The sequence below is a fragment of the Pleurodeles waltl genome, chromosome 3_1 (genome assembly GCF_031143425.1).
Source record: "Pleurodeles waltl isolate 20211129_DDA chromosome 3_1, aPleWal1.hap1.20221129, whole genome shotgun sequence".
NCBI classification, from domain to species: Eukaryota; Metazoa; Chordata; class Amphibia; order Caudata; family Salamandridae; genus Pleurodeles; species Pleurodeles waltl.
In genome coordinates, this window is record NC_090440.1 from 1,650,716,112 (window position 1) to 1,650,740,288 (window position 24,177).

Consider the following 24,177-nt stretch of genomic DNA (forward strand, 5'->3'; position numbering starts at 1 on the left):
GTTCTTTAAATGTGTGTTATGGGGCTAACTTTATTTAATGTAACCTCCTAGGATGTCACATAACTTTACAGTTGTTACTTAAAAAGTCAGTAAAAAGAATATGGATCCAACTCGTTTCTCAAAAGGTCTGCTAAATGGACAATGACACAATACTTCTAATTTAAAAGATATCCAATATTTAGATGATCACATTAGGTTTTGAATAAGACAAGCAGAACAAATAAATTAATCTTACCTGCACCATGCTGTTTTCAGGAATTGGCGTGATTGTCTTTAGATTACATCGAACTTGCTCTAAGCAATATGGAACATATTTGTCAAACAGAATGGTAAGGTTTGCTCTTTCTGATTGAGCTTTACGTGTTTCGATCCAGCTTGTAACATATCTACAAAAGAGAGAATAAAACAAAAAAGAGTGGGGTGTGTTTGTGAAACCTGTGTGATAAATACTGGTAAGAAATTACAATGATTCCAAGAAACAAAGCTGTATGGAAAAATCCCATGTTCCTTAAAAATATTAGTGCGCCATGTGGGGTATATGTTTACAATACATGTAACTAAGGATGATCAAATTTTTATTTCCACACCAAATGAGGAGTCGCCTCATTTCATAGGCCTTTCTGATACGACTCTTTTTAAATACAGATTTTTAATTTCCTTTCATGAACATACATTAATTTTATCAGGAAAATATTTACGAGGAGGACATATACTACTTGGCTACTCCTCACTTTTTCAAATAATTAAATATGAAAACGCCATTAATAGTGATGTACATTTTCTGTGCACTTAAGCCAAAGATGTGCCAGTCACGCAGCCTCAGAGCAAAGCTCTGTGTAGAAAATATTTATTTTTGTGCTAAAAGATGAAGAGTACTGTGCCAATTTGCGCAAACAGCCAGGAAGCATTCTGCAGGTGCTGGATTGTTTTCAATACTGCAGTCACTCTGACTTTGCAGACAATAGCATCTAAGCCCCATTCTGTGAATAACAAATAATGTGATTTCTATTGCTCATGAAAACATAGGCACAAAATTTAGAAAAGTGGCATATAATGTCAATGGCCAGAAATAACTCCAAGGCATCATCCATCATTTCTGTGTACTCTAGGTTTTAAAGTTCACTTTGGAGATCAACCCATTTAGTTTTTCTTCTAGACAATGGATCCAGAGATGGACATGTCCAAGTCCCTTAAATTTGCCTATTTTATTAATTCTTTTTATAGGTCTGACCGGGTATGTATCCCAAATATAGATGTATTTTTAAACCACAGTTGGTATCCATTGAATGCTTCAGCGCAAATCACAGAATGTTCATTCTATAGCAACAAAAGAATTATTCACCCATAGCGAACTTTGCAAAAAAAATAAAAAATCGGAACAATTACACCGTTTTCGGGTATTACTAGAATAAACAAATTGTTCGATCTTTGAACTTCTAGCTTTCATCTACGTTTAGCTATAGTTTTTTTCATGTCTACAGTTCTCAATTACAAGATTAATAGAGATGGGGGAGAGCTGCGCCGGAGCCGACCCAAGTACCTGGCTAGGCTCTAAGAGCCCGTGCACGAGCCCAACCATAAAAAATTTGACATGTTAATGATGCAACAACATTATATAAAATTAGCATAAAGTCTCTCCAAAAGTCAAAAGTATATTTCTTAACAAATGAAAGAATATCACCAGAGTTCATCAAACTATATGACTCCTGTAGGAAGTTTGCTCTGTCTATACTATCTCAAAGTGAGAGATAGTGTGCACAGAGTCCAAGGGTTCCCCTTAGAGGTTGATAGCGGCAGTAACAGATATTACTAATGCTCTATTTGCGGTAGTGTGGTCGAGCAGTAGGCTTATCAGAGGGTAGTGTTAAGCATTTGTTTTACACACACAGGCAATAAATGGGAACACAAACTCAAAGACTTAACTCCAGGCCAATAGGTTTTTATATAGAAAAATATTATTTTCTTAATTTATTTTAGAATCACAAGATTCAGAATTCAAGTAAATACATAAATTGTAAGGTACTTTGCATAAATAAGTATAGAACTTTGAATGAAAACAGTGAGGTACACAGTTTTGGCAAAAATTGCAATAAGCTATTTTAAGAGTGGGCACTGCAAAATGCAACAGTTCCTGGCGGAGATAAGTACAAGTTAGTTTAGCAGGTAAGTAAAGCACTTAAAAGCTCAGTCTCCGAGGCATAGGCAGCCCAGGCATAGGCAGCCCAGGCATAGGTTAACCCCAAACACCCAGCACCAGCAACACAGAGCCGATCAGGTGCAGAGGTCAAAGATGAGCCCAAATAACATAGGCGCCTATGGAGACTAAGGGTGCTCCGGTTCCAGTCTGCTAGTAGGTAAGTACCTGCGTCCTCGGAGAGCAGGCCGGGGGTTTTTGCAGAGCACTGGGGGGGTCACAAACAGGCACACAAAATACACCCTCAGCGACACAGGGGCGGCCGGGTGCAGTGTGCAAAGCAGGTGTTTTACGTTGGTTTCAATGGAGGGACCCGGGGGTCACTCTGGTGATGCAAGCAGGGCACAGGTGGGCTTCTCGGCCCAGCCACCGACTGGGCCAAGATGAGGGATGCCTGCTGGTCACACCTGCACGGGTAGTTGGTTCCTCTTGGGCCTGGGGGCTGAGGGTGCAGCGCTTCTTCCAGGCATCGGGTTCTTTGTTACTGGGCAGTTGCGGTCAGGGGGAGCCTCTGGATTCTCTCTGCAGGCTTCCCCGTGGGGGTGCAGGGAGGTCTTCTCAGAGTGGTCACGTCGTGGGAGTCGCCTGGGGGTCCTCGCTGAAGTGTTGGTTTCTCTGGACACGAGCCAGGGGCGTCTGATGCAGAGTGTTAGGGACTCACGCTTCAGGAGTGAGGCTGGAGTTACTTTAAAGATGGTTTCTTCCGTGTTGTTTGGACAGAGCCGCTGTTCACAGGAGTTTCTTGGTCCTTTTGATTGCAGGGCAGTCCTCTTAGTCGGTAGAGGTTGCTGGTCCAGCTGGATGCGTCGCTGTTGCAGGTTCTTTGAGTCTGGAGACAGGCCGGTAGGGCTGGGGCCAAGTCAGTTGTCATCTCCATCTTCTCTGCGGGGCTTTCAGGTCAGCAGTCCTTCTTCTTCTTTAGGTAGTCAGGAAATCTACCTTTCCTGGGTTCGGGGTCACCCCTAAATAATAGATTTAGGGGTGTGTTTAGGGCTGGAGGGCAGTAGCCAATGGCTACTGTCCCTGAGGGTGGCTACACCCTCCTTGTACCTTCTTCCTTTTGGGGAGGGGGGCACATCCCTAATCCTACTGAGCTAAATCCTCCATGCCAAGATGGAGGATTTTCTAAGGAAGGGATCACCTCAGCCCTGGACACCGTAGGGGCTGTCCTGGCTAGAGGGTAACTCCTCCTTGTTTTTGTCATTAACTCCCCCCCTGCAAAAAGTGGGGGCTGTGTCCGGGGGTGGGCATCACTAGCTGGAGTGCCCTGGGGCTTTGTAACACCACCAGACTTGAGCCTTTGAGGCTCACCGCCAAGTGTTACAGTTCCTGCAGGGGGAGGTGTGAAGCACCTTCACCCAGGACAGGCTTTATTCCTGGTCACAGAATGCACAAAGGCACTCACCACTTGTGGTCAGAAACTAGTCTGGAAGTGGCAGGCTGGCGGAGACCGGTCAGCCTAGCACTAGCAGTTGGGCTGGCATGCAGGGTGCATCTCTAAGATGACCTCTGAGTGCATTTCTCAATAAATCTCACACTGGCATCAGTGTGGATTTATTGTGCTGAGAAGTTTGATACCAAACGTCCCAGTATTCAGTGTAGCCTTTATTGAACTGTGGAGTTCGTGTTTGACAGACTCCCAGACCATGTACTCTTTATGGTTACCTTGCACTTACAAATTCTAGGAATTGGCTTAGCCACTGTAGGGGCATAGTGCTCATGCAGCTATGCTCTCACCTGTGGTACAGTGCACCCTGCCTTAGGGCTGTAAGGCCTGCTAGAGGGGTGACTTACCTATGCCACAGGCATTGGGTTGTGGGCATGGCACCCTGAGGGGAGTGCCATGTCGACTTACTCTTTTTCTCCCCAGCAGCACACACAAGCTGTGAGGCAGTGCGCATGTGCTGAGTGAGGGGCCCCAAGGGTGGCATAATACATGCTGCAGCACTTAGAGGCCTTCCCTGGCCACAGGGTCCTTGGTACCAGGGGTACCACTTACAAGGGATGTATCTGTGTGCCAGGGCTGTGCCAATTTTGGAGACAAAGGTACAGTTTTAGGGAAAGAACACTGGTGCTGGGGCCTAGTTAACTGGGCCCCAGCAGACTTTCAATCATAACTAACATCAACAAAAGGCAAAACATTAGGGGGTAACCATTCCAACAGTGGCATTTTCCTACACAACCCCCCCCAAATGAAAGAGGATGAAACTAACCTTTCCCAAGAGAGTCTTCATTTTCTAAGTGGAAAGGCCATCTGCATCAGCATCGGCAGTTCTAGGTCTGTGTTCCACTACAAAGTCCATTCCTTGTAGGGATATGGACCACCTCAACAGTTTAGGGTTCTCTCCTTTCATCTGCATAAGCCATCTGAGAGGTCTGTGCTCAGTTTGAACTTTGAAGTGAGTATCAAACAGGTATGGTCTCAACTTCTTCAGTGACCAAACCACAGCAAAGGCCTCCCTCTCAATGGCACTCCAACGCTTCTCCCTGGGGAGTAACTTCCTGCTAATAAAAGCAACAGGCTAGTCAAGGCCATCATCATTGCTTTGGAATAGGACTGCTCCTATCCCATGTTCAGAGGCATCTGTTTGAAAAATGAAATGCTTAGAATAATGTGGAGCTTTCACAACTGGTGCTGAGCACATAGCTTATTTCAGGGTGTTAAAGGCCTTTTGAAAGTACAACGTCCAGTTCAACTTTTTGGGCATTTTCTTGGAGGTAAGTTCTGTGAAGGAAGTCACTATGGACCCATATCCCTTCATAAACCTCCTATATTAACCAGTCAACCCAAGGAATGCCCTGACTTGAGTATGGGATTTTGGAGATTCCTAGTTCAGAATTGCCTGGATCTTGGGTTGTAATGGTTGCACTTGGCCTCCACCTACAAGGTGTCCCAAGTAAAACACTGTTTCCTGCCCTATCTGACATATGGATGCCTTGATAAAGAGGGCAGCTGCTTTCAGGGCCTGAAAAACCTTCCTTAGGTGGACCAGGTGATCTTACCAGCTGGAGCTAAAGACAGCAATATCATCTAGATATGCATTAAAGGACTCCAAGCCAGCCAGGACTTGATTCACCAACCTTTGGAACGTGGCACGGGCATTCCTTAAGACAAATGGGCATAACAGTAAACTGATAATGCCCATCAGGTGTTGAGAATGCTGTCTTTTCTTTTGCTCCAGGTGCTATTTTGATTTGCCAGTACCCTGCTGTCAAGTCAAAGGTACTTAAGAATTTGGCTGCACTTAATTTGTCAATTAACTCATCTGCCCTTGGTATGGGATGAGCATCTGTCTTGGTGAAAGAGTTGAGCCCTCTGTAGTCCACACAAACCTCATCTCTCTCTTTCCATCCTTGGTGTGAGTTTTGGGGACCAAGACCACTGGGCTAGACCAGGGACTGTCAGAGTGCTCTATCACTCCTAATTCCAGGATCTTGTGGACATTTTGATGCTTTCCTTGACTTGGTCAGACTGTCTGAATATTTCATTCTTGACAAGGTAAACTGTCTCCTGTGTCCACATCATGGGTACACAGGTGTGTCTGACCAAGGGTCAAAGAAAAGAGCTCAGCAAACTGCTGTAGGACTTGCCTGCAGTCAGCTTGCTGTTTGCCAGAGAGGGTGTCTAAGTAGACAACTCCATCTACTGAGCCATCTTTAGGGTCAGATGAGAGGAGGTCAGGGAGAGGCTCACTCTCTGCTTCCTGATCCTCATCAGTAACCATCAACATGGTAATGTCCGCTCTGTCACTGTAGAGTTTAAGACGGTAAACATGGATCACCCTTTTTGGTGTCCTGCTAGTGCCCAGGTCCACTAAGTAAGTGACCTGACCCTTCTTTTCTAGCACTGGGCAAGGGCCACTCCATCTGTCCTGGTGTGCCCTGGGAGCCACAGGTTCCAGAACCCAGGCTTTTTGCCCTGGCTGAAATTCAACCATTGCAGCCTTTTGGTCACACCACAAGATCTGGAGTTGTTGGATGGCCTCAAGGTTTTTGCTTGCCTTTTCTATGTACTCTGCCATCCTTGAGTGGAGGCCTATTACATAGTCCACTACATCTTGTTTAGGCTCATGGAGAGGTCTCTCCCAGCCTTCTTTTACAAGTGCCATTGGTCCCCTTACAGGATGGCCAAACAGAAGCTCAATAGCTCATATCCCATGTTCAGAGGCATCTGTCTGAAAAATGAAATGCTTAGAATAATCTGGAGCTTTCACAACTGGTGCTGAGCACATAGCTTATTTCAGGGTGTTAAAGGCCTTTTGAAAGTACAACGTCCAGTTCAACTTTTTGGGCATTTTCTTGGAGGTAAGTTCTGTGAAGGAAGTCACTATGGACCCATATCCCTTCATAAACCTCCTATATTAACCAGTCAACCCAAGGAATGCCCTGACTTGAGTCTGGGATTTTGGAGATTCCTAGTTCAGAATTGCCTGTATCTTGGGTTGTAATGGTTGCACTTGGCCTCCACCTACAAGGTGTCCCAAGTAAAACACTGTTTCCTGCCCTATCTGACATATGGATGCCTTGATAAAGAGGCCAGCTGCTTTCAGGGCCTGAAAAACCTTCCTTAGGTGGACCAGGTGATCTTACCAGCTGGAGCTAAAGACAGCAATATCATCTAGATATGCATTAAAGGACTCCAAGCCAGCCAGGACTTGATTCACCAACCTTTGGAACGTGGCACGGGCATTCCTTAAGACAAATGGGCATAACAGTAAACTGATAATGCCCATCAGGTGTTGAGAATGCTGTCTTTTCTTTTGCTCCAGGTGCTATTTTGATTTGCCAGTACCCTGCTGTCAAGTCAAAGGTACTTAAGAATTTGGCTGCACTTAATTTGTCAATTAACTCATCTGCTCTTGGTATGGGATGAGCATCTGTCTTGGTGAAAGAGTTGAGCCCTCTGTAGTCCACACAAACCTCATCTCTCTCTTTCCATCCTTGGTGTGAGTTTTGGGGACCAAGACCACTGGGCTAGACCAGGGACTGTCAGAGTGCTCTATCACTCCTAATTCCAGGATCTTGTGGACATTTTGATGCTTTCCTTGACTTGGTCAGACTGTCTGAATATTTCATTCTTGACAAGGTAAACTGTCTCCTGTGTCCACATCATGGGTACACAGGTGTGTCTGACCAAGGGTCAAAGAAAAGAGCTCAGCAAACTGCTGTAGGACTTGCCTGCAGTCAGCTTGCTGTTTGCCAGAGAGGGTGTCTAAGTAGACAACTCCATCTACTGAGCCATCTTTAGGGTCAGTTGAGAGGAGGTCAGGGAGAGGCTCACTCTCTGCTTCCTGATCCTCATCAGTAACCATCAACATGGTAATGTCCGCTCTGTCACTGTAGAGTTTAAGACGGTAAACATGGATCACCCTTTTTGGTGTCCTGCTAGTGCCCAGGTCCACTAAGTAAGTGACCTGACCCTTCTTTTCTAGCACTGGGCAAGGGCCACTCCATCTGTTCTGGTGTGCCCTGGGAGCCACAGGTTCCAGAACCCAGGCTTTTTGCCCTGGCTGAAATTCAACCATTGCAGCCTTTTGGTCACACCACAAGATCTGGAGTTGTTGGATGGCCTCAAGGTTTTTGCTTGCCTTTTCTATGTACTCTGCCATCCTTGAGCGGAGGCCTATTACATAGTCCACTACATCTTGTTTAGGCTCATGGAGAGGTCTCTCCCAGCCTTCTTTTACAAGTGCCATTGGTCCCCTTACAGGATGGCCAAACAGAAGCTCAATAGGGGAAAACCCTACTCCCTTCTGTGGCACCTCTCTGTAGGTGAAAAACAGACATGGCAGGAGGACGTCCCATCTCCTTCTGAGTTTTCAGGGAGCCCCATGATCATACCCTTCAATGTCTTTTTAAATCTCTCCATAAGACCATTGGTTTGTGGATGGTATGGTGTTGTGAATTTGTAAGTCATCATACACTCATTCCACATATGTTTTAGGTAACCTGACAAGAAGTTGGCACCTCTTTCAGAACCCACCTCCCTAGGAAAACCCACTCTGGTAAAGATACCTAGGAGTGCCTTTGCTACTGCAGGGGCAGTAGCTGACCTAAGGCGAATTTCCTCAGGGTACCTGGTAGCATGATCCACTACTACCAGTATATATTGGTTCCCTGATGCTGTGGGAGGTTCAAGTGGACCCACTATGTCCACAACAACCCTCTGAAAGGAGACCCCCACCACTGGAAGTGGAACGAGTGGGGCCTTTGGATGGCCACCTGTCTTGCCACTTGCTTCACAGGTGACACAGGAGCTGCAAAAGTCCCTTACACTCTGGGATATATTGGGCCAAAAGAAATGGTTGACTAATCTCTCCCAAGTCCTGGCTTGTCCCAAATGCCCAGCAAGGGGAATGTCATGGGCTAAGGTGAGGATGAACTCTCTAAACTCCTGAGGCACTACCACTCTCCTAGTGGCACCAGGTTTGGATCTCGTGCCTCAGGGTAAAGGAGTCCATCCTCCCAATAGACCCTGTGGGATACACTGACACATTTCTCTTTTCTTGCTCAGCTGCTTGCTGTCCTAGGCCTTCAAGAGTGGGACAAGTCCTTTGTCCCTGGCACAGCTGTTCCCTTGAGGGTCCCCCTAGGCCCAAGAGCTCTACCTGATAAGGCTCCAGCTCCATGGACTCAGTTCCCTCAGGGGATAGGGCATCTTCCTGGGAAGAGAGGTCCTGTTGCTTTTTCTGTGTAGAAACTGTTCCCCCAGTCTTTTTTCCTTTTCTCTTGGAAGGTTGGGCCATTATTCCAGACTCCAACACTTCTTTTTCACCCTGTGCTCTGCTCTGTGCTCTTGTCTTGACACACACAAGCTCAGGGATACCCAGCATGGCTGCATGAGTCTTGAGCTCTACCCCCGCCCATGCTGAGGACTCCAGATCATTCCATAGATCATACTCTACCGGGAATGCAGAGACAACTACCACCTATTTCAGTCAAGTGACCCCCTCCCTCTTCTAAATTCACCATTGCCATGGGATGGACTTTAGTTTCATTGTCAGCATCGGTGACTGATATGTCTGTCCAGTTATATACTGTCCTGGGGTAACCAGTTTGTCTGTCACCATGGTGACACTGGCACCTGTATCCCTCAGGGCTTCTACCTTATTCCCATTTATCAAGAGTTGCTCCCTTTATTTTTGCATGTTAGGCGGCCAGGCAGCAAGTGTGGCTAAATCCACAACGCCCTCTGACACTAAAATAGCTTTAGTGTGAACCCTGATTTGCTCTGGGAACACTGTTGATCCCACCTGGAGACTGGCTATTCTAGTGCTAACTGGAGTAGTAGTTGTGGGAATTTTCTTGGGACAGGCCTTGTCTCCAGTTTGGTGCCCGTGCTGTCTACTGTTGTGACACCAGGCCTTCTTGGTATAAATGTTTTTACCTTTGTACCCATTTGTGGACTGTGAAGAGGCTCGGGCCTACCCTCCTGAGCAGGTTTTTGGGGCCCTTGTGAAGACTCTTTGTTTTTGTCCTTGGATGTCTCACTACCCTTCCCCTGGGGAGGCTTTGTGACCCCTTTCTTTTGGTCACCCGCTGTGGAAGTCTTGGTCACCCTTGTCTTGATCCAGTGCTCTCCCTTCTTTCCCAATTCTTGGGGAGAAATTGGACCTAGGTCTATCAGATGTTGAGGCGGCAGTTTATCATTGAAGCAATTACTTAGCAGATGTTCTTTCATAAATAAACTATACAGCCCATCATAATCACTTACTCCACAGCAAGTTATTTAACCATCTAGTGTTTTGAATGAGAAGTCAACAAAATCAACCAACGTCTGGCTCGAGGTTTTGTGAACCCCCTGAATCTAATCCTATACTCCACAGTTAAGAATCCAAAGCCCTCAATCAGCGTAGCCTTCATGAGGTCATAGGATGCTGCATCCTTACCAGAGAGTGTGAAGAGTCTATCCCTACACTTTTCAGTGAACATTTCCCAAAGGAGAGCTCCACAGTGAGATCTGCTTACTTTTCTGGTTGCACAAGCCCTCTTAAAAGCTGTGAACCATTTGGTGATGTCATCACCTTCTTCATATTTAGTTACAATCCCGTAGGGGATGCTTAGGATGTCCGTATTCTCTCTGACCCTATTTAAATAGCTGCAACCATTTATGGGTGTTAAACCCATTTCTTTTATTTCCCTTTCTATAGCTAGGAGGTGCTTCTCCAAAGCTAATCTCTTGGCCATCCTTGCTAGAAGGATGTCCTCTTCATTGAGGCTGCCCTCAATGCTTACAGAAGCACTGGACTCCCCTGTGGAAGAACCAGGCTCTCTGACTATGATTTGTGAGGACAGGGTTCTAGGAGCCCTGTCCTCCCTAATTAGGACAGGAGGGGTGAGTTCATCCTCCTGTTCACTAACTTCCCCATCTGAGGGAGGATCCTCAATCTCAGAGGGGTGGTCCCTTGTAAACTCTGCCAAGTGCTCGTGGAGCATGGCATTGGTAGGGTTGACTCAGTTTTTATCTTTTTTATCTTACAGAGAAACATTAGCTCTGACATCCCTAGATTCAGGTAAGGGATGAGGTTGCGTTCCATCACCATCTCATCTGTGTGACTCATAATGACTCTAAAAGTTGGGATTACTCTTTAGGAAACTAAAAACTACTTCTAGTACTTAAATCCTAACTTTTACAAACTTTTAAACTTCAAAAGAAATGCTAACAGGGACTTATACAAGGCCCTAGCAGGACTTTTAAAATTTAGAAAAAAAGTTAAAAAATCAAAACTCGGTTTCTACTGACAATTTGTGGAATTTTGTCATGTGATCAGGTATTGGCTGAGTAGTCCAGCAAATGCAAAGTCTTATACCCCATCGCAGATCCACCAATGTAGAAAGTTGGCTCTGTATATACTACCCCAAAGTGAGGCATAATGTGCACAGAGTCCAAGGGTTCCCCTTAGAGGATGACAGTGGCAATAATAGATAATACTAATGCTCTATCTGTGGTAGTGTGGTCGAGCAGTAGGCTTATCAGAGGGTAGTGCTAACCATTTGTTGTACACACACAGGCAATAAATGGGAACACAAACTCAAAGATTTAACTCCAGGCCAATAGGTTTTTATATAGAAAAATATTATTTTCTTAATTTATTTTAGAATCACAAGATTCAGAATTCAAGTAAATACATAAATTGTAAGGTACTTTGCATAGATAAGTATAGAACTTTGAATGAAAACAGTGAGGCACACAGTTTTGGCAAAAATTGCAATAAGCTATTGTAAAAGCGGGTACTGCAAAATGCAACAGTTCCTGGCGGAGGTAAGTACAAGTTAGTTTAGCAGGTAAGTAAAGCACTTACAATTTCAGTCTCCGAGGCATAGGCAGCCCACCATTGGGGGTTCAAGTTAACCCCAAACCCCCAGCGACAGTAACACAGAACCGGTCAGGTGCACAGGTCAAAGAGGGGCCCAAATAACATAGGCGCCTATGGAGACTAGGGGTGCTCCGGTTCCAGTCTTCTAGCAGGTAAGTACCTGTGTCCTCAAGGAGCAGACCAGCGGAGTTTTGTAGAGCACTGGGGGGGGTCACAAACAGGCATACAAAATACACCCTCAGCGACACAGGGGTGGCCGGGTGCAGTGTACAAAGTAGGTGTCGGGTTTTCGTTGGTTTCAATGGAGGGACCCGGGGCTCACTCTGGTGATGCAGGCAGGGCACAGGTGGGCTTCTCGGGCCAGCCACCAACTGGGCCAAGATGAGGGATGCCTTCTGGTCACACCTGCATGGGTAGTTGGTTCCTCTCGGGCCTGGGGGCTGAGGGTGCAGCGCTTCTTCCAGGCATCGGGTTCTTTGTTACTGGGCAGTCGCGGTCAGGGGGAGCCTCTGGATTCTCTCTGCAGGCTTCACCGTGGGGGTGCAGGGAGGTCATCTCAGGGTGGTCACATCATGGGAGTCGCCTGGGGGTCCTCACTGCAGTGTTGGTTTCTCTGGACACGAACCAGGGGCATCTGATGCAGAGTGTTAGGGACTCACGCTTCAGGAGTGAGGCTGGAGTTACTTTAAAGATGGCTTCTTCCTTGTTGTTTGAACAGAGCCGCTGTGCACAGGAGTTTCTTGGTCCTTTTGGTTGTAGGGCAGTCCTCTTAGTTGGTAGAGGTTGCTGGTTCAGCTGGATGCATCGCTGTTGCAGGTTCTTTGAGTCTGGAGACAGGCCGGTAGGGCTGGGGCCAAGTCAGTTGTCATCTCCGTCTTCTCTGCGGGGATTTCAGGTCAGCAGTCCTTCTTCTTCTTTAGGTCATCAGGAAATCTACCTTTCCAGGGTTCAGGGTCGCCCCTAAATAATAAATTTAGGGGTGTGTTTAGGGCTAGAGGGCAGTAACCAATGACTATTGTCCCTGATGGTGGCTACACCCTCCTTGTGCCTTCTCCCTTTGGGGAGGGGGGCACATCCCTAATCCTAGTGAGCTAAAGCCTCCATGCCAAGATGGAGGATTATCTAAGGAAGGGATCACCTCAGATCTGGACACCTTAGGGGCTGTCCTGGCTGGAGAGTGACTCCTCCTTGTTTTTGTCATTAACTCCTCCCCTGCATAAAGTGCTGTGTCCGGGGGCAGGCATCTCTACTAGCTGGAGTGCCCTGGGGCTTTGTAACACCAGACTTGAGCCTTTGAAGCTCACCGCCAGGTGTTACAGTTCCTGCAGGGGGCGGTGTGAAGCACCTTCACCCAGGACAGGCTTTGTTCCTGGTCACAGAATGCACAAAGGCACTCACCCCATGTGGCCAGAAACTAGTCTGGAAGAAAAAAGCGGGCAGTTGTGACAACATTTTCATTTGTAACTTGTCATCACAATGGCTTATTACAAAAGCAATATATAATAACACCTGTAGACTCTTCTGCTTGTGGAGATGTATAAGATTTGTGGATTTTCCAAGAACTCAAGGTACTCAGAGCCAAAATCTGAGCTGCACCTTGCAATGGTTTTTCATTGTGTACCAGAAATAGAACAATTCATATTGTAAAATATAAAAAGTGAAATATAGGAATCAAGAACACCTATGTATTTCCAAAATGAGTATAAGATGCGGAGTTTAACATAGGGGTTATTTGCACATCTCTGAATTTGTGGCTATCCATGCTAACATGTAACTGTAACAAAGTCTCCCGATAAAAGTAGTACCTCCTTTGTGTGGGTAGAGCTGGTGCCCACAACATTTTTGAAAACTTGAAACGTAGGGGTATACACAGTGGGCTGACTTGCCTGGCTGTCACCACGTTTTATACAGAGAATCCCTTGCAAACCTGAAACTTTAACTATAACACAAATTTTCCTCAAATTTCTGTGATGGATTTATCTGGAATCTGAGGGGAGCCACAAACATCCTTCCAGTCAGCATTCCCTCCAGTCTTCTAATAAAAATAGTACCTCACTCGTATGGGTAGGGCTACTGCGTGCGACAGAAACCAGCCCAAAATGCAACATGTACACATTACATTTTCCCACTGAAAGCTGACTCTTTTTTTTGCAATGTGCCTAGCTATGGATTTTGGGCCCTATTTTGGGCCCTAGCTCTGCCAGCACCTACGGAAATCTAGCAAACCTCTACATTTTTTAAAACTAGACACCTAGATGAATCAAGGATGGGGTGTTTTGCAAAGCTCTCACCAGGTCGTATTATCCAGAATCCCTTGCAAACCTCAAAATTAACTAAACACACACTATCCTCACATTTCAGTGATCCAGAGTTCTTGGATCTGAGGGGAGCCACAAATGTTATTCCACCAAGCATTCCCCAAAGTCTTCTGATAAAAATGGCAACTCACTTGTGTGAGTAAGCTTAGTGCCCACGACAGGAAACGGCCCAAAACACAATGTGGACACCTTTTTTGGGAACTTGCCTATCTGTGAATTTTGGGCCCTAGTGCAGCTGGCACCTTGAGAAACCTAAGAAACCTGTACCTTTTTGGTAAACTAGACACACAGGAGAATCTAAGATGGGATGACTTGCTGGCTCTGACTGGGTTGTGTTACCCAGTATCCATTGGAAACCTCAAACTTTGACTAAAAAAAATCACATTTTCCTCACATTTCTGTCGTGGAAAGTTCTGGAAACTGAGGGGAGCCACAAACTTCCTTCCACTCATCATTCCCCCACGTCTTCTGATAAAAGTAGTATCTCACTGGTCGGGCTAGGCCTAGTGTCTGCAACAGAACAAATCAAACCAAGGACAATGAGGGTCCCTTTGCGAGTGCTCCGATTGATGTTAGTTTGATCTGTTCCTGTCGCGGGCACTATGTACAGCCACACCAGTGGGACAGTATTTTTATTGGGACAAGTGGGGAAATGCTGGGTGGTAGCCATTTTGTATGGGGTTTCTTTCTGACTCTGGAAGAATATGACACAGAAATGCAAGGAAAATGTATGATTTTACTCACATTTTGAGGTTTGCAGGACATTGTGGGTAACAAAACTTGATGGGATGCACAAGAGGCACACCACCCTGACAGTGAAAGACAGAAAATACAAATATAACTGCACAATCATCTATTCCTCAAGTACACATACTAGTTGGATTCGGCACAAGGGTGAGTGAAAGGTTCAAAATGTACATTTTATTAACAAGAGATTTCACAAAAATGAAATACAATGTTAATAACTGAATGTTCAAACAACTGAAACACTGATTTAAGCTGGTGAGCTGCCAAGATGCGACAAGGCACTGACCGCTTTACTCGTCATTCACACATCTTTCATGCATGACACACACAAAACCATGCATACCACCACCACATTACAACACTCACATTAACAGACAGCACCATTCAGGTGACCATCACTTTCATACGCCCATGTGACTGACACACCAATCACACCGGTTGGTGGGTGACAGAGTGTGTGGATTGGCTGGCAATGTGTGTGTGTGTGTGGTGACCAGCAGCAAGGCCCAACACACACACCATCAGCCAGCTATTACACTCTGGCAGCCAAGAGCCCGTCCACGCATACCACCAGTCAATCATCAATCCATGCACACTGCCACACATCGCCAGCCAGGCTCTATTCCACGCACATCAGCAGCCAAACGCCAGTTCACACACACCGCCAGCCAGTCGTCAGTCCACACACACTGCTATCACATTTTTTTAACAAACAAAAAACACAAACCAATTTAAAGGAGGTGAAAAACCTACTCTGATTACAAATAAAACAGGTCTAACTAAATACATCATACTGCTGTCAACTGTGAAACTTAACAAAAAATATAAAACAATACAGACCAGTCAGTTCACTTTAGGTTCACAATTGCTCCCAATAATTCCATTGCATGTGATACAATTTAAAACATGCAGAAACACATAGCCCAGGATTAGAAGGAGACTAGGGCATTACATACAACTCCCCTTCTGCATGCCTCCTTAAACACAGACATTTTCTATAGGGAAAGTGCTTTTTGGGCGTGGGAGGAATGTAACGATATTTCAATCTAGCCACATCCTCCACCACTCCATCTCTAGAAACACTTGCCTGCTCCACTACAACAAGGCTGCCTATCATAGACTGCTGAAACTGAACAAAAGTCATCTTTGCATGTGGAGAACAATCCTTGAATACAACAAAAACATTAAAGGTTGCTAAATGAAACACATGGATAGCCAACTTCTTATATCGGATGTAGGCCTTACAAACAGCAATGGAAGCCTCCAACCGCTGCGCCACTCTAGTTACACCACCCATGTGCTTATTGTAGTCTAAAATGCAAACAGGTTCGTGCAATTCGGCAACCTGAATCCAAATAGTCACAGGTGAAGTACTTTCATCATGCTTGGTTGTCAGCATGTGGACATCTCTCCTGTCTGAAAGTTCCACAGCTAGAAGTTCATCACTACTCAAGGCATTGCACTGTCCACTCTGAAGCTTTTTACATACAAGCTTGTCAGGGTAACCATTACAGTTAGGGCAAATTGTGCCACAATGTCTACTTTGAACAATTCCTTAAACAATTGCACACCAGTGTAGAAGTTATATATGTATAAATGGTGACTTTTGTTAAAAAGTCCCATACCATGTTCCCACACAATTTTCTCACTGACTCCAAAAGTGGCCGGACAACCAGGGGGGTCAACAGAACAATCGCTATCAGTTATCCACATTTCCAGTACTACACTCAGACAGCATATACATCTTAATTCCATAACGTTCCATCTTGCTAGGAATGTACTGCCAGAAAACCAAAAGGCCCTTGCACAGGACCAGACACTCACCCACAGCTATTTCTTTCCCTGGAACATAGATCTCTGAAAAGCGTTCTACAAAATGATCAAGCACAGGCAGAATCTTGATGACGGTCACAATCAGGGTGATCTTGTGACGATGCTTAAGCACTATCAATAAAATACAGCATCCGAAGCAGAAGCAAATACTGATCATGACTCACTGTAGCAGGAAATGTAGCTGTTGCCATCAAGGGACTAGTAGGCCAATATGAAGACAGTGATGGCTTCCTTACCTAGCACCTCAAAAAAGTTAAACCCAAAAACTTCTTCAACTCATCCAGATTTGTGGGAGTCCTCCAGCTCCAGCTAGTTCTAGATTCGGGCTTAAGTCTGGCACTGTATTCCCTCAAATACTGTTCAGAATACAACTTAGTCTGGTCAACAATCTCATCCAAAAATACATCGTCCATGAACAACTGAAAGAAATTTATAGGCAAAAAGTCTGCAGTATTTATTCTATACCCTGCGACACCAGTGGAAAGCCTTTCAGCACCAGGCTCTAATCCTTGCACTACCAGCATATCAGTGTCCTCCTCTGAAAGAGGCACTTCCTCTGCACTGAGAGTGGCTTCATCATCTGACGATTACTTGCGGACAGAAAATTCACTGCCAGAATCTTGGACTTCCGCCTCTGCTGCTGATGCAGTGTCAGTCTCAGAACCATGATCGGAGGAAGATTCAAAAAGCAAGCCAACAGCCTGCTGGGCAGTAATCCTCCAGTTAGCCATAGTCCTTACTAGTAAAAGTAACACAAAAAATAAGTCAACAATAACCAACACTGTAAAAAAAAGTAATAAACAGGTTGTGGCTTTAGAAAGTAAAACTATTGGCATATAGTAATCTGGAAGGAAAAGTCAATCAGTAAAAAGCACACAATACATATACTGAAAAACAATATCAGTCACTTGCCAGAGACATCTAGACTGATGATCACCTGTGCATGTTTTGCACAGACACAGCAAGCACCAACAATATCCCACTAGAAAGGAAAAACGAAAAGAAATTGCACACAAGACAACACAATACACATTGTGCACAAATTCAAGCCAAATTCCAGTACACACACAGCTAGCCAAATGTCAGTACATGCTGACCATCAGCCAAACTCCAGTTCACATACACACAAACTTATCCCCTGGTGTCTAGGTGTTTTCCACCCCATTGGAGGCAGATGGCCCTAAAAATATGTCCGATCTGCCCCCACGGGTGGCAGAAACAGTCAAAATGTGTGCATCAATAAAAGGGGAGTGACCCATGCCTGAGGGGCCACTCCATGACACGTACATCAATTAAACCCCTGGTGTCTAGTGAGCCTAAAAACATGGGCAAACTGCCCCCAAGGGGGTCAGAAAACAGCCAAAGTAAGTGCCTCCAGAAATGGGGGGTGATCCTTGCTCAAAGGGCAACTCCCCGACATGCACATACACATAATACTAATATCCCTAGTATCAAGATCGGCCTACAAATATGACAGATCTGCCCCCTAGAGGGACAGAAATGCCCAGAATACATGCCCCATTTAAAGGGGAGTTACCCTTACCTCTACTCCCTGACATGTACACCCATTAACTCTCTGGTGTCAAGTGGCTTTCTGACCCCCTTGGGGGCAGATAGGCCTAAACATATGGCTGATCTTCCACTGCGGGGTAGATAATGGCCAAAATATGTGCCAACAAAAATGGGGAGAGACCCTTGCCTAGGGGCCACTCCCAGATATGCACATACACATAAAACTGAAACCTCTGGTGTCTAGTGGCTTTCTGTCTGCCATTAGGGCATATCGGCCTAAAAATATGGCTCATTTGTCCCGGGGGCATAAATGGCCATTATATGTGCCCCAATAAAAGGGGTGCAACCCTTGCCCGAGGGGCTGCTCCCCAAAACAAAATAAAATCTCTGGTGGCTGATGGGTACATTCCTGCTGCGGGATTGCATTCCCACCTGTGATCCTGCAGCAGGAATGCTCTCCTGATTACACTTGGGTGAGAAAACTTACTTCTATCTCCAGACACGCTGGAATCAAATGGCTTCCACCCCATCCCCGGTGTGTTTTGATGATGTTGGAGTGTGGCATGCATGCAGATATCATCCGATTACCGAAGGGGGGGTCATCGGGGGTGGCAGAGGAAGCGCTTCTGCTGCCACCCCCAATGGAGGCATGCTTTGTGGGGGCTCGTGGGGACAGCGCAACACTCCCAACACAGGTGGGTGCGAGGTCAGCTCAGAGCCATTCTCTTCACATGCCCATTGTAGCTGCGGATGTCTCTGAGCAATTCTCAGCATGGAAGGGGTTACAAAATAAAACATTAAGATATAATAAATGCTTTCCTTTGAAATTCTCTAACTATTTGTCTTTTCCAGGCTCACTGCTTTGGGATAAAATGACGGGAAGCATACCTATTCCCTTTACAGCTAGGGTCAAGTGATAATAGTTTATTTTATTGAGCAAGGTGTAGCTTAATCATAACCATAACATCTGTGCCTATGTTTTATGTAGGAATTTATTAAATATATTTGTATATATAGCTTTTTCAGAATTATTTATTGCATGGCACCAGTGAGCTTTTCTCTCTTTGATATTTTTATGAATGTTTTTAGGTGTGGGCAGAGACAGCTTTCACTCTTTGCCAGCGCTTATGTAATCAAGGGTGCACTTGGTGCTAAGTATGGAGGCAATACTAAAGTTAGCTCTGTCCATTTTTGATCTTCTTCACAGCATTTGATTTGGCAGCAGCTGTGTCAGTCAACCCATGAGGTAGTTTCATTTTTCATAACTCAAAAAATATTGTTAATGCTGTCCCTGTGTCAGATACAAGAGGAAGGGGCTTTGCATGGTGTAACATACTGCACTGAGAAATACAGTAGGAAGAGGTTTATATTGTGCACTCTGACAAATGGATTAGGTTTTAACATTGAAAACCTTCTGACAAATACAATAGGAACTGACATTACCTTCTGAATCCTGTGACAAACATCATAGTAAGATGTTTACATCTCAGTCAGTCATCTCAGAAACATGTTAATTACCCTTGGTAAAGCTCTTTCTGGTAGATATTCTATCTAGCAGTACATTCATCTGGTGTTGAATATTCCCCAGGTGTCAGCCTGTGCCTGGACACTTTTCAGCAGTACCTCTGCATGTCAGAAGTGCAACCTTGCCGCTATGGAAACTTGAACTGTGCTGAACGCAGCTACTGGGTTGGCTCTAAAGTTGGGTGACTTTGTAAGTGGGATCGAGAAAGATCGTGCCATTCCCATGCTTGGTCAGGTGAATGCAAGTGACATGAGGGAGGAAAAGACAGTTTTGATTTATGTGGCTTTTTACCTCCGGCACCATAGGCACATCTGATGTGGATCTGTCACAGAAATCTGTTTGCGACAGTGCCAACAGGCTTTGAAACCTATTGTTTTAGGGAGTGAAATCCCTTGCACACTGACATTTTTTTTTGCAGTTCAGAGATATGAGAAGGAGCTCTGGATCCACACCTGATGGCATGGAAAGAAAGGAACTGATGTCAGCCTGCAGGACTGGGACCTATTATGGTCACGCACATCATTTTTTGAGCTGAAAGACATCAGAGCGGAGTCACAAGCCACCACCTTACAGAGTATAAAGGTACTGCTGAAAGGTTTCTGGATCCAGGCTGATGCCTGGAGAATATATTAAAAGTGAAGAATTTGTGGCCAGATGTTTCTATCAGAGGAAGAGATTTATATTGTGTAAAACAGCCATTCTCATGCAGATCAACCCTTCTTACATAGCTCTATAGATCCGGAGGGGTTATATAATCTGTTTTTAATTTTGTGAATCAATAATTTTATGTTTAACATTTAGTTGTGCATGAATGAAAGTATTTTTTCTAAGCACCGGTCAGACAATGATCTATTATGTGTTACAGAAAAGTTTGTAAGCATTGAACTGCTCTGCGTCACTTCCCTAAGAGACAAGTGTTAAAGAACTGTAACAGGTGCTCAACTTGGGTCTATTAAAAAGGTGGCCTCAGGATACTTTTCGCAAAAGAGCTCCAATTGTCACAACTGGAACACACATCTCTTATTTCCCTAGAAACCCTGCCCCAAAACAGTTCTCACCTTCTCATGTGAACTGCAATGGAGGTGCGGAGTTAAATTCCTCCACTCATTAGGAACCAAGACAATTAATGTTGGTCTGCTCCACTGACCACTGCTGTGGCAAAGCAAGCCCCAACAGCTGCAGTTTCGGTGCATCCTAAAAAAACAGTAGTAGTGTGTAATGCCATGTGTGCCAGTAGCAGAGTTGGTACAACACAACATGGCATGCTGTAGATTCCCTACACCTATGCTAGCCGAGGTGTCCATGTGTAATGATGCAGAAGCTTATGTAGTGGTGTGCTGGTTAATGCATGTTGCAACAGAGAAATGGCTGAGCCATGGTGGAGTGCTCTGTTCCTCTCTCTCTCCCTGTGGTGATTGCAATATGTATTGTTTTCACTATTGCTGAACCTCTTCCAGAGCTGTCCTTCAATCCCAGTGGGCGATGATAGTGTTGACGTGGTCCATGCTGCTCATTCATGTATGTTCAATTAAGTGCTCTTCAGCATATGAGCAGCATAGTGATCCATCTTGATGGAGAACCAGCTGCTCGTGTCAAGCTCATTGTACTTCCAATGTGCCATGTGCATGAAGCGTGCTTTGCTGCACATGCAACCTATCAGTGTAAGCAGGTTAATTGGAGGGGCATTTGAGTGGTTACACTAGGTGCTATTTAGGGACAGAAGCTCCTAGAAACAGCTGCAGAGTTACAACTGTGAGGCTAGAGACAAAGTCCAAAAGAAGAGAACAGAAGTCTGCAAACACTGAGAAGTGGGGGGGGTAGGGAAGGGCTTAGACTGTTCACTGGTGATTCTGATACTTGGTGGTAAGAGGAAACACAACCAGGTGTGCACATGATGAGGGAATCAGTGATCCATGCATGGAAAGGATGGAGGGTTATTCCAGTGGTCCCTCAGTAAAAGTTATGAAATATAAATACATGGAATCTCTGATTCAATAATCTAAAACCAGTCCTTGGATAGCCTCAATAAGGAAACAGACTGTTGAAGATCACATTCACAGGAAGAGGACATTACTTACAAGTGATTGATTGCTGCAAAGTAATTTCAAGCAATGCCACCCCTCACAGACCCACTGTCACAGTCTACCAACAACACTCCTCCTCCTTACAGTATAGCAGTGTAACACAACTGAGAGCACTTTAACAGTCACCCACTACCAACACCTCACTCAAATCTCAGAGTATCTGTGTCTGATCCAAACAGCACTGTCACATCCTTCAAGCAGTTACAGTCTCACTCTACCAAGAAAGCTCTCTAACCTCACCTGAAAGATTAGCAGTCACACACTACTAGTGGAAAAGCCAACAGGGCTGCATAATTGAATATGCCTGTCCACTGATTGGTGAATTTGTGCGTGTAGTATTAGATGTGGGTAAATGGGTGAATGTAATAATGAGTCGAATGAATAAATAGATGCATGAGTGCAAGGATAAGTGACTGAGTGCATGGGTAGTAATTATTGTCTATTTGCAACAACGGATGTATGAATAACTCCAGGGATGGACGAATACGGGTAGTTTCAGTTATCAGTTGAACTTATTTGGCTTTGGCAATGCTTGTTAGTATCATAGTGTCTGTGTCACCTGAGAAAAGAGCCACAAATAAAATTGACCTTTTTGCAACATAAACTTTGTGACAGCCCAAATGTGCAAAACAAATGCATATGAGAAAAGCATTCTGTGTATTTAAACAAAAATAGGAAACATAAGCAATACGGAGACACAATGTTTCCCCCATCTTTACCCCACACCTAAGATCGTAATCTCTGCCCTGTGGTATTTTTGGCATTAAATAAAATAATATCTAATCATAAACATATGTTACAAAATTAAAAAGTAAATAGCCCACAAAAGCATTAACCATACTGTGAACACTTATACAATGTTTACACACGACAAATTGCTAAGCATTTAAACTACATTTCTTTACACATACTTTTCTGAGTTTTGAGAGACCAGAATTTCTCATCTGCTTTTGAAATTCCATTATGTGACCAGAAGCATTTCACAAACAGTAAGTGAAAACCACTATAAGATATGAAGAACATGTGTGTTTAAAATACAAACTAAAAGGCAAACGAGGAGATTCCCCACCATGAGTATCTTTAGCACCTCCATTTTGTTTACAAGTATATCCTCATTTGGAAAGGGAGTGATTCATACTATTAGTAATTTGATAATGCTTGAAATGTATCATAATGACCTAGACTGTGTACAGAGAAGAAATTCCTACCCTTGTACCTTATATGTGGGCAATGCAAACGTTACGGCTGGCTGTAACTCCACATGCAGTTTAAAAAATAAAATATAATTCACAAAAAACCTTGTGGTCACTCTGTCAGTAAGGTTCTAGTAACAGAAGACAAAAACATAGACAATATGCAGCATCCAATAGAAATATAGACACTTTTTGCAGGAACTATACATTTCTTAGAATTCTTAGGGGAAACTGTGATAAAGTGTACTCAATGCAGCTAAGTGATCTAGCAGGATCACCATTGCTGACTTATCTTCCCATCCCCTTCAAAATACCACATTAAATATATCATCTATTCTAATACACACCAACTGCAGTATTACAAGTTCATAAAATGCTAGAGTGTAAATTGATAAATATTCTCAGGTCAAACATAAAATGTTGGATCTGCTTTATGATGTTAAGATAGGCTTGGCCAGCATTCGACTTAGATAATGAAATTCCTGCAATTTTCAAATTTCTTATTTCATGTAATTTCACAAAAAAATACACGATTTCACAAATCAATACTTACTGGTAAATAAAGCAATAGCAAAATCTTACAGACCAAAACATTTATGTAAAAAGACATATCCCCATTTTTAAGGAGGAAAGACAAAGTGAAACTTCTTCAATGTGAGAAACATGTTCTAACTACATGTGCTGGGAAAGTGGACAGATGGATTGTGTATGGCGTGAAGGGTTCATTGTGCTCATCGAATAAGGGGTTTGACATAAGTCAAATTGGCGTAAAGGATTCAGTGTGCTCATTGGAGAGAGGTTTGACGGAAGACAAATTAAGTCACCAATCAATTGGTTAAAGTTGGATGAAGGTCTTAATCTCCCTCTAGCACAACAGTTTTGCGAGATAGGACATAGAAACCTCATAGGGGTGGAGGGTTCCACTTGATAGCAGATAAGGATAACACAAATAAACGTATCTAAAGGCTGGTTGAATATTGAGGCTTCAAACACTTACGGACTCCACCCTAGGTCCTGTGTATTCACATAGAGGATTCCTGCCCTGGAAACGGTGGCAGGAGTTGCTGCACGAAGATGACTGATTTCAAACAGGAGTCTCATTGAAGGTGTTAAGGAAATCCGCTCATTGCTGGCTAGTGTTAATACCTGTACAAATAAAGCACTTAACTATAAGAACACAAAAAACCTTGAAAGGTACTATGTTACCAAAAGGAAATGTCATCCGCATGTGAGCCTTTATCCTTCATGTGGTAACAATAGTAATGATAATAATAATAATAACAATAATAAATATAACAGTAATTGTAATATCAATAATAATAGTGGCAGTAATAATAACTGCAACAATAACTATGACAAAATCAATATTACTACTACTATTGATAATAATAATAATAATAATAATAAGAAGAAGAAGAAGAAGAAGAAGAAGAAGAGGAAGAAGAAGGTGAATA

The 24,177-nt window shown here is 44.2% G+C and overlaps 1 protein-coding gene across 1 annotated transcript in view; it reads right to left on the bottom strand.

Moving 5' to 3' along the window:
* LOC138283610 (dynein axonemal heavy chain 11-like) overlaps nt 1–24,177 on the bottom strand; it is a 2,790,563-nt gene that overhangs the window by 1,328,945 nt on the left and 1,437,441 nt on the right. The window contains exons 46-47 of the mRNA XM_069221547.1: nt 23,721–23,869; nt 236–386 (exon numbers count right to left, since the gene is read on the bottom strand). Coding sequence (XP_069077648.1) covers nt 236–386; nt 23,721–23,869 — 300 coding nt within the window. The remainder of the gene's footprint in view (nt 1–235; nt 387–23,720; nt 23,870–24,177) is intronic.